Genomic DNA, 9873 nt, shown 5'->3' on the forward strand with positions numbered 1-9873 from the left:
TGCGGGGGGCGGGGCCTGCGGGGGGGCGGGGCCTCCGGTGCGTCGTGTCTAGCGGTGTAGGTATAGGTCTTGAGGGTTGGGGCCGGGCTTATGGTGGGCGGGGCCTAGGTGGCGAGGTCGTGGGCGGAGTCTAATGAAGGGAGTCTTTATGCTGCTGGGAAAGCGTCAGTGGATTGGGTCTTTTGTGGGATCGAGAATAAGGAAGAGTAGGGTGGAAGTTTGGAAAGGGGTCCCGGGGCTCCCGTGGGGTGAGAAGTATGGGTGCGTGACTCAGGGGCTTGAGGGTGCAATTAGAGGGGACGGGGCTTGAGGGTGGACTTGGGCTGTGGGCGGGGTCTCGTTGAGGGGGTGTGGCTTCTGCCACAACCGGGGAGGCGGGGCCTGAGGGTGCCCTCAGTGTTGTGGGCGGGGTTCGTCCTCCTGGTGGCGCCCCTGACCCACCCTGGCGCCCTATCCACAGAGTCCTGCGCGCACGTGGTGTGCCAGCGGCCACAGTCGTGCGTGGTGGACCAGACAGGTAGTGCCCACTGCGTGATGTGTCGCGCTGCGCCCTGCCCCGCGCCCTCCAGCCCTGGCCAGGAACTCTGCGGCAACAACAACGTCACCTACATGTCTTCCTGCCACCTCCGCCAGGCCACCTGCTTCCTGGGCCGTTCCATTGGCGTGCGACACCCGGGCAGCTGCGCAGGTGCGGAGCGGAGCGGGGAGCAGTGGTGGGCTGTAGGCCCCAGCCCCTCTCCGTACCCCCATTTCTCTGTTCGTCCCTCCCACTCAGCAGGCACCCCTGAGCCAGCAGATGTTGAGTCGGAGGAAGAAGAGGAGAACTTTGTGTGACTTAACAGGGTGGCCTGGGCCTGGCGTTCAAGGCCTCCCCCATTTTATTTATTGCCAGAGCAAAGCCTAATTTATGTCCCATGGACACTCCCCAGAGCCAGGACCGGACCACTTGCGGGAGCCCTGGACCCTTCCCCCCAACCATATCTTGGAAGAATTGGTGGGAGGAGGCCTGGGAGCAGTGCTGGTAGGGGAACCCTCCACCCCAAACACCCTACTACTGTTCAAGAGGACCCTGCTTCTGTTCCCTCGGGAATAACTATTAATTATCACTGCCACTGAGAGGGCTGAGAGTTCTCTGCCAGCAATTAATGAAAAGGCACCCTAGCCTTCTAGAACAGGAACCAAGGATGGGGAGGGGTCCACAACCTGGGTGCATATACATAAACTTCAGAACATGCTCAGAACCCCGGACAGGCCAAGGAAGCAGTCTTTCCCCTACCAACCCAAGTATTCAGGGCTTTCCTTCCCCACTGCCTCCACGTACCCAGTAGGTCCTGTAAAGGCCCCTGAGAAAAGCCCAGCTTATCCCCTGGTCAGGGAGGCACTGTCTGTGCCTCCTGACATAGGCCTCAGCTCAGCATTAGCTCAGAACAGGGCCCAATCCACTTCGGGTGAGATCTCCTGGGGCCCAGGAGCCCCTACTCATCCGGTGGGATATAGACACCAAGGCCCACTGCACACCTGGCCTCCTGGAGCTACGTGTCTGAACAGCACCCCTAGTGCCTGCTGACCCGTCCACAGGTGAGGTCCAGACACAGGACCCCTTGGTATCATGAGGCCCACCCTTGGGTCTCTAGGCCCAGTTCCTAGGTGAACCCTCTTTGCCCACCAGCTAGGCTCAGGGGTCTCAACTCCAGCTTAGGGCCAATTCCCTGCATTCCTGGGCTGTCACTCAATGCCACCTCCTTGTGCCTTTGTGTAGACCAGAGGCTCAAACCCGATATGGGAATTCAGCTCCTCAAGTTTGGGGCAAGGAGCTCAGGGGGCAGTGTGCCCACCCTCTCCCAGCCCCCAGGAAGTGCCTTACCTATGTATGTCACCCAGAAAAGTGTCCTTGAGTAGGTGAGTTTGCCCAAGCCATCCAATAAGGCAATTTTCCCCGCCCTGGGGTCCTGCCTCACCAAAGAAATAAAGATTGTAAAAAGCCACCTTGGGGTCAATTCCTGGTCTACTCTCTCTCTGAGCCTCTGTGCTGCCCACTTTGGTAGAGGGTTACTAGTCTGGAGCCTGGGTTACTATAGGGTAGTAAGTGGGGGCTCTAGACGCATCTGGAAGAGCATGAGCATATGTCCTTGGGGCAGCCACTGTCCATCTTGGCCTCAGTGTCTAGCTCTGGGCAGTGGGCAGCACCCAGGGAGAGGGCTGAAACAGGTAGAGTGGTGGTGGGAGTGTGTGGAAGAGAAAGGCGACCAAGCAATTGGCTCAGGGAGGAAGTGGCTCATCTGGACCCTCAGCCACCTTGAGGCCAAGAAGAAACTCAAGGACAGGTAGAATGGTGGTGGGAGTGGGTGGAAGAGAAAGGCGACCAAGCAAGTGGCTCAGGGAGGACCCTCAGCCACCTTGAGGCCAAGAAGAAACTCAAGGGATGAGGGTAGACCATCATGTCTGGTTGTCAGTTAACATTTTATTCAGATATTCTGGCCCTTTTTGTTTGGAATTTATGCCCACCCACCCGCCAAGCGCCCTGGAAGGTTCTGTGGACCCCCTGCCCCCGCCACAGAATCTTCCAGGCCAGAACTATTTGCATTGGTTGTCATCTCATTTGGATACACCGTGCTGCTGTGGTTCAGGAAGCTCCTGTGGGGGCCCCAGTGGTCCTGGGTGAGGAGCTGAGTTGGGGGCTGTGGAGTCGCTGCCGAACCACACCCCAGATCCAGGTCACGAAAGCAGACACCTGTGTGTATACATCTGGGGTCTTGGGGTCGCCACACCAGAGGCCAGAGAAGGAAACGAGGCCATGGGCCCGGTTCCTGCACACCAGGGGCCCCCCGGAGTCCGCCTGGGGGATGAAGGGAAAGGTGAGGTCAGGGGTTCTCTCAGCCTCACTTTGCTTGAAGGAGCTTCTACATGTAACGCCCACCAGGACCCTTTCCTGCCCTCAGAATCCTTCCATGACCCCCGAGTGCTCTTACAGCAAAGGCTAAACCCTCACCTCAGCCTTCAAGACCCTGAGGATCCTACCCACATCTCTCTCCCTCACTCATCTGGTTCCAGCCACACCAGCCTTCCTGGCTCTTCCTAGAGCAAGCCAAGCTTCATCAGCCACTAAGCTTCCGCGTGTCTTTGAAACCTGTTACTGTCCCCTACTGGACACTGCTTGTATAAACATAGAATTCTGCAGCTGTTTGTGCAGTACAGACCTGAACAGCTGTGCATGGCAGCCCTGTGACTGTCTCTCTGCCTGTCATGCCTTCCCTCAGATCTTAAGGCTCCTTCAAGTCTCAGCTCAAAGGTGCTCTCCTCAGAGAAGCCTTCTTGAATAGTCACCCTAAAACTCCTGCTTCCTCCCTTCCCCTCCCCTCCTGGTCCTAGCACCCTAATTGTCATCCGGAATTAGTGGCAGTTCTATATAGATGGAGAAGATGGAGTGAGGTCCAGAGAAGTGAGGCGACTTTTCCAAGGCCTGGAAAGTGGCACAGTCTGGACTTGGGCCCAGGCAGTTGGGCTCCAGAACCTGTGTTCTGAACCCTTGGACTCTCTTGCCTAAAACAAAAGATCCTCCGGGCTGAGTTTCTTCCTCTGCCCCAGGGCCAGGGTATTAGGAGCAGGAGCTCCTTCCTGGAGATCTGTTACCGCCTCTACTGGATACTGTTTATAAATACACAAATCTGTAGCTCTTTGTGCACGGCACAGCCATACATGGTCTGGTCTAGGGTAAGCTGGACTTGGTTCCCAAGGCTCTGCCCAGCTCTGACCCTTCTCTGTGAGCCTTGGTCCCCTCATGTGGTAAGTGGGAGGGACGGACAATGAATATCTTACCGAGCAGAAGCCTCGCCGCCGTCGGTCCCCACTCTGGGTGCAGACCATGGTAGGGCTGAGCTGGCCCCTCCAGGAGCTATTGCAGACGTCCAGGCCCAGCACGCGGACCTCGGCCTCCATCAGCCCGGGTGGCAAGTCCTCAAAGTTGGACACAGAGCCCCAGCCGGCCACATGGCACCTCGTCCCGGCCCTGGGTGGCCTGGTGCCCCTTTGGGGCAGCCTCAGCAGCCCCACTGCAGGACCCAGGATGGCAGAGCTGTTCAGCTACGGGGAGAACACTGAGTTTTGGACCACCCAAACCATCACCACTGCTCCTGCCTCAGTTTACCCACCTGTGACACCTGATCTCTTGGCCTTATGGAGAGAAAGCAATGGCTGTCAGAAGGCCCACTGCTTTTGCCACCACATGCCCCCTGTCCATCAGCCCTTACCCACTCAACCCAAATGGTCTTTCTAAACAGCATCTCCTTCCCTGCTCTAAGCCCTCCCATTGCTCCTTATTGCCTTGGAATAAAATGCTTGCCCCCCATTAACCCCCCGCCTCTAGCCAGAATGAATTTACTGCCATGTCCTGGGCCCACCCCCACACTTTTGCTCATACTGTACCCCCCACCTGGAGCACCTTTCCTATCCAACTTTCAGGTCTCAGCTTAGACACCACCTTCTCCAGGAAGCTCTCCAAGACTCCCAGGCTAGGGCAGGTGCCTCCTCTGGGCAACCACGTGCCCCTGTCATGGCCAGATACCCAGATGCCACCCAGTTAGACTGAAGGCTTTAAGGGGGTCAGCCCCATGGCTTGTTCCTGGCTGTGTCCCCGCTGACCGGCACACAGCTGGCACTCAATCAACAGTTTTGGAATGAATGACGTGGGCCCCTAACTTTGGTACACACCCCCTGACCTTGGGCACATCCCTGACCACCCCAACCTCAGTTTCCCCATCTGCACAATGGGATGGCTGAGTCAGAGCAGTGGGTTCCAAGCTTTGGGGTTCCACAGGTGAGTAAAATCCAGCCGTTGGCTGCTGACATCCACTGCCCCCCTTTTATTTGCCAAGAGAACCCCATACCCTTGACCTTCCTGTTCCCAGGGACCCATTCAGTCATATTGAGTATCTCCCCCTTTTAACTTTTCAACACATTTGGAGGGCAAGTTTGGGGCATTCTCCCTTTGAAACAGAGGCCCTGGGGGTTCCTGGAGTTGAATTTGGGGTTCCTGGGTGGGAACTGCAGGGGGGTAGTTGTAAAGGACACACCCCATGGGGAAGCAGAGGGAAATTCACATTTATGGGTGAAGCCACTTCCTGGCCAGAAAACCCCAAGAAGGGCCCAAGCAGCAGGGAATTGAGGTCTTTCGTGGCCCTAGTGCCCCGTTTGTTCCCCCTACCAGCCTGAACATTGAGCACCTGCTGTGAGCCATAAATGGTCATAAACGAGGCAAAAATCCCTGCCCTCAGGTCCAGAGGAGGCAGTGAACAATGGTGAAGCAGCAAATGTGCAGGTGCTGTTAGCAGGTGACAGTCGTGCTGGACATAAGAAAGGTGGAACAGGGAGAAGGGACAGCAGGACAGGGGCAGGTTGCAGGATGAGGGGGTCATCAAGGAAGGTCTCCTGAGAAGGGGACATTTGAGCAAAGACTTCACCTGACTCAGGTGTTTCAGGATCCTTCAGCTATTTTAAAACAGGTTCAGTCATCATGGGAGTAGCGGGGACAGGTCAGACTTACACCCAGTGTTCCTCCCCAAGAAGCTCACCTGCAGCAGGCAGATGTCATTGGCGTGGGTTGTGGGCTGGTAGTCAGGGTGCCTGATGACAGCTGAGACGCTGAACACCTGCTGGGTGGGCTCGGAGGTGCGAATGTTGTGAGCTCCCAGCACCACCCGGACTGTTCGTGGGTCTCTGCAGTGGGGAGGGGTATAGTGAGGGAGACTGGGGTAAGGCTGCCTATCACAGGCTTTGGTAGCCCCATTGGCAAAACTGGTGCACAGCAACCCATTTAACCTTGATGTCAACCCTGTGATAATAATCATGTTTGTTTCATTCCCACCTCAATTACAGTATTAACGCTAATATTGCAATACTAATTCTAATAACTAAGCCATATTTAGGAGGAATTGAGTATTTTTATATTTATTATAATTCCCACCTCAATTATAACATTATCTCTGAGGAGGTTCAGAACATGCCTCCCCAAGATGTGCCCCTTTGGCATTGGGATTTTTTAAAAAATTGATTTCAGAGAGAGGAAGGGAGAGGGAGAGAGAGAAACATCAATGATGAGAATCATTGATTGACTGCCTCCTGCACGCCCCCTACTGGATATCGAGCCTGCAACCCAGACATGTGCCTGACTGGGGATCCAACCACGACCTCCTGGTTCATAGATCGAAGCTCAACCACTAAGCCACACTGGCCGGGCTGACATGTGGATTATTTTGAGCTGAAGGCCATCAAGACCCTCTGGGCTCACAAGAAACTTCTACCTCTTGCTTAACCACCTACATGAGTCTAAATTGGGGGCCTGGCCCATAATGAGAGTTACCACCAAAGATAACGTTTTATGACCTATCTAGAGGGCAGGGCAAGCTTCTAATTACTGAAGGTCTTGAGGATGACCCTTCTTCCCTCTGATGCCGCATCCCTAGCTCAGGTGACATAGACACCTCATCTGTCCTATCTGTTCCTGAACCTCTCATGGATGTGGGGTCTCTGACTCCCTCATGTATGTGGGTCATCCACATGTATGTCTGCATTAAATTTGGTTATTTTCCTTTGTTAATCTGTCTCACGTAGATTTAATTATCAGGCCATCTGGAAGAACCTAGAAAGGTGGAGGAAATTTTCTTTTTTCAATAATTTCAATGTTAATGTGATTAATTACTAGGGGTCCGGTGCACGGATTCATGCACTGGTGGGGTCCTCGGTGTGGCCTGTGGGGATTGTGCCAAAACTGGCAGTCCAATGCCACCTGCCACTCCTGCCTGCCCACTCCCACTCATCCTGGCCCCACGTGCCTGCCACCGGCTCAAGCCCAGTCAGTCCCCATCCGTGAGCCCTGCTTCTGGCACCCATGGGTCAGCTGAGTGGCGCTCCCATTGTGGGAGCACATTGACCACCAGGGGGCAGCTCCTGTGTTCAGCGTCTTGGTGGTCAGTGCATGTCATAGCAACCAGGCAATAGGTTGTTTGGTCGCTTAGGCTTTTATATATATATATAGATTAAGCACAGCGATGATAACATCTACTTATTATCATGGAGGATCCTTGACAAGGTGGGGGTAGCCCCACCTTTTCCCCTTTGTTGTCCCATAAAGCTGGCCCCAGAGATGCCTCCTCCTGCAAGAGACCCCCAGGGAAGGGGGTGGGGTCTGGCCAACCCAACCCTTCCCCCCACCTGGAATGTAGCAATGCCCACACCAGGAACACCCCTCCCCACTCCCACCCCTGAAATATAGCCAGAGCATTCTGGGGCCCCCAGTGGCAGCAAGCAGGAGGAGGGCCCCCAGGTGGGCTCACCTGTCGATGAGGCAGTGGGCAGCTGAGACCACCCAGCGGGCACGGAGCAGGAAGCCACCGCAGTGATGCTGGCCCTCAAAGCTCACCGATGCCATGTAGGGACGGGAGTGCGGGGTCACCTCTCGGCCCCCAATGATCCTAGCCCCCCAGGAGCCTGCAGAGGGGAGGAGGGGTATGTTGAGAGGGGCAGAAGATGGGTTAATGGGGGCAGCTTAGGCACTGGACGGGATGGGGGTCAAGTTGAGGGAGAAAGAGTCGGAGATAGAGAGAGACAGAGATAGAAAGAGAGACGCAGAAGGACACAGAGTGAGTGACAAGGAGCCCAGAGAAGGCCCTTGAATGTGCCAGGAGGAGGACTGGACTCCAGAAAACTTGGGCCTGCGCCTGCACCTGTGCCTGGTCAAGATCCCAGCTGGGCCTCCCACCCCATTGCCTGGTGAGGCCCTAGAGGGAGAGCAGCCAGGGGTTGTGTAGCTGAACCAAGTCAGGGCCCGTGTGTGGGGTACCTCAGCATTTTCTGGGGTGGGGTCTGGGAGGGGGCCTTGGGGTACCTGGGCAGTTCCTGATGGGGCCTCTATATGGGGACTCCTCGGGGTCCTTACCTGGAAGCCTCATGGACATCATCAGAGCAGTGGCCATAGTCAGCAAAAGTTGGTCCCAGCCCTCTGCCCCAGGCCCCATGGCCCCAGACTTCTCAAGGCTGAAGTCTCCCTGAGAGCTTTGAGGACCAAGGCACCTACCCTCACCCAACGGCCTGGAAAGGGGGAACTCAGCTGTGGTCTGTGGTTGGAGGCCCCTTCAGGCCCCACCAGCAACGCTCAGATCTGAACTGGTGATACTGGTAAACTGATGATTTGAAGGCCTTGGGGTCGTTGATCATAATTGCACAGGAGGAAACAGCAGTGGGGGGAGCAGGGGGCTGCCTGCCCAGGCAAACCCCGGCTCCACCAATCCCTGGGGCCCTGGAGGTCACCTACCCTCTCTGTGCTTAAGTTTATCCAGCAGCTGTCCCCAGACCTTGGTCAGTTCCCCCAACCACACACCGTTGAAGGGGTTGGTATAAGCATCACTGAAGCTGCAGGTGTGTGGAACCTCATTTAGTCCTGGAGTGACCCGAGGATGTCAGTATTGTTTCTATCCCCATGCTACAGATGGGGAAACTGAGGCACAGAGAGGGAGTGAGAGGCCAGGGTTGCAGCCTCAGTACAGCTCCTATTGCTCCTGCCAGGGGCCAGTTCTACCCACAGCCAGGCCCATTTCCTTCCCATCTGATGAGCAGTTGTGAAACAGACAACTGTCCTTCATGGTCCCCACTAACCAAGTTCCCAGAAGCCCTGCAAAATGGGCTGGATGGGGGTCGATATTTCCATTTTCCAATCTGAGGTGCAGAGAGGGGAGTCTGGTTTGTTTGGTGCTGCATGGAAGGTGGTCGTGAGCCCAGAACTCTTGGGCTATAGTCCTTGACTGTTCTTCCCATGGAGGACTTGGGTGGCTTTCCCAGTCAGAGCAGACGCAACAGCAGTGACAATGATGATAACAATAATGATGATAATAATAGCGCCCTTTACCAAACACTTACTTTTATTATTTTTTTATAAAAAAATATTTTTATTGTCCTAGCTGGTTTGGCTCAATGGGCAGAGCGTTGGCCCGTGGACTGAAGGGTCCCAGGTTCAATTCCGGCCAAGGGCACATGCCTAGGCTGCGGGCTCGATCCCCAGTAAGGGGCATGCAGGAGGCAGCCGATCAATGATTCTCTCTCATCATTGATGCTTCTATCTCTCTTTCCCTCTCCTTTCCTCTCTGAAATCAATAATGAGAAACATCAATGATGAGAGAGAATCATTGATTAAATATATTTTTATTGATTTCAGAGAGGAAAGGAGAGGGAGAGAGAGATAGAAACATCAATGATGAGAGAGAACCATTGATTGGCCGCCTCCTGCATGCCCCCTACTATAGATCGAGCCCGCAACCTGGGCATGTGTACTTAACCGGAATGAACCCGGGACCCTTCAGTCTGCAGGCCGATGCTCTATCCACTGAGCCAAACCAGCTAGGGCCCTACTTTTATTATTAATTTGTTAGAGCTCTTTATATGTTGAGGAGATTGACTCATGGTCATATTAATTTCTTTTCTGAGAATTCCCAGGTGCAGAGGACACAAGCCCTCCTGGGGAGTGAGTTTGGGTTCTGCTGATCTGTAGCTGGACCAATGCTGAACCAGCCAGAGCTGGGTAGCCCCATCAGGTCCCCATTCCCCTTACCTGTGAAGGCCGGGGATCCCAGGGCCATGGACCAGGCCAGGAAGACAGCAGGAGTCGAGGCTCTGGCATGCTGCTCTGTAAAGGGCCTGACCTAGCGGGGCCCGAGGTTTGGGGTTATACAGCTGGGGTGGGGACGCTCGAGCCCCTTTTTTTCTGGGATACAGTCCCTCTCATGTTTAGCTTACACCTCCTTGGCACCTTCTGGGTGGGAGACACCGGCCTGAGCTGAAGTCAGGGCTAGAGGGAGGGAAAGGGATCTCTGACTCAGGGATAGAGGA

The 9873-nt window shown here is 55.1% G+C and overlaps 2 protein-coding genes across 6 annotated transcripts in view; one reads left to right on the forward strand and one right to left on the reverse strand.

Moving 5' to 3' along the window:
• The window catches only part of FSTL3 (follistatin-like 3 (secreted glycoprotein)), a gene marked incomplete at its 5' end in the record, with an annotated part of 6198 nt that extends 4213 nt beyond the window's left edge, over window positions 1-1985 (forward strand). The window contains 2 exons of the mRNA XM_014540055.1: window positions 202-255; window positions 461-1985. Coding sequence (XP_014395541.1) covers window positions 202-255; window positions 461-834 — 428 coding nt within the window. The remainder of the gene's footprint in view (window positions 1-201; window positions 256-460) is intronic.
• A 415-nt stretch (window positions 1986-2400) lies between these two features.
• The window catches only part of PRSS57 (protease, serine, 57), a 12902-nt gene continuing 5429 nt past the window's right edge, over window positions 2401-9873 (reverse strand). For 2 of the 5 annotated variants that reach the window (XM_014540090.1, XM_014540094.1), the window contains exons 2-5: window positions 7329-7482; window positions 5568-5712; window positions 3817-4080; window positions 2401-2836 (exon numbers count right to left, since the gene is read on the reverse strand). In XM_014540090.1, the coding sequence (XP_014395576.1) occupies window positions 2624-2836; window positions 3817-4080; window positions 5568-5712; window positions 7329-7482 (776 nt within the window). In that variant the 3' untranslated portion in view covers window positions 2401-2623. Of the gene's footprint in view, window positions 2837-3816; window positions 4081-5567; window positions 5713-7328; window positions 7483-7930; window positions 8886-9595; window positions 9864-9873 lie in introns of those variants that run through there. The other 3 variants (XM_014540092.1, XM_014540093.1, XM_014540091.1) reach the window with 3 other exon arrangements.

Source organism: Myotis brandtii, unplaced genomic scaffold (assembly GCF_000412655.1).
Source record: "Myotis brandtii unplaced genomic scaffold, ASM41265v1 scaffold236, whole genome shotgun sequence".
Lineage (NCBI taxonomy): Eukaryota > Metazoa > Chordata > Mammalia > Chiroptera > Vespertilionidae > Myotis > Myotis brandtii.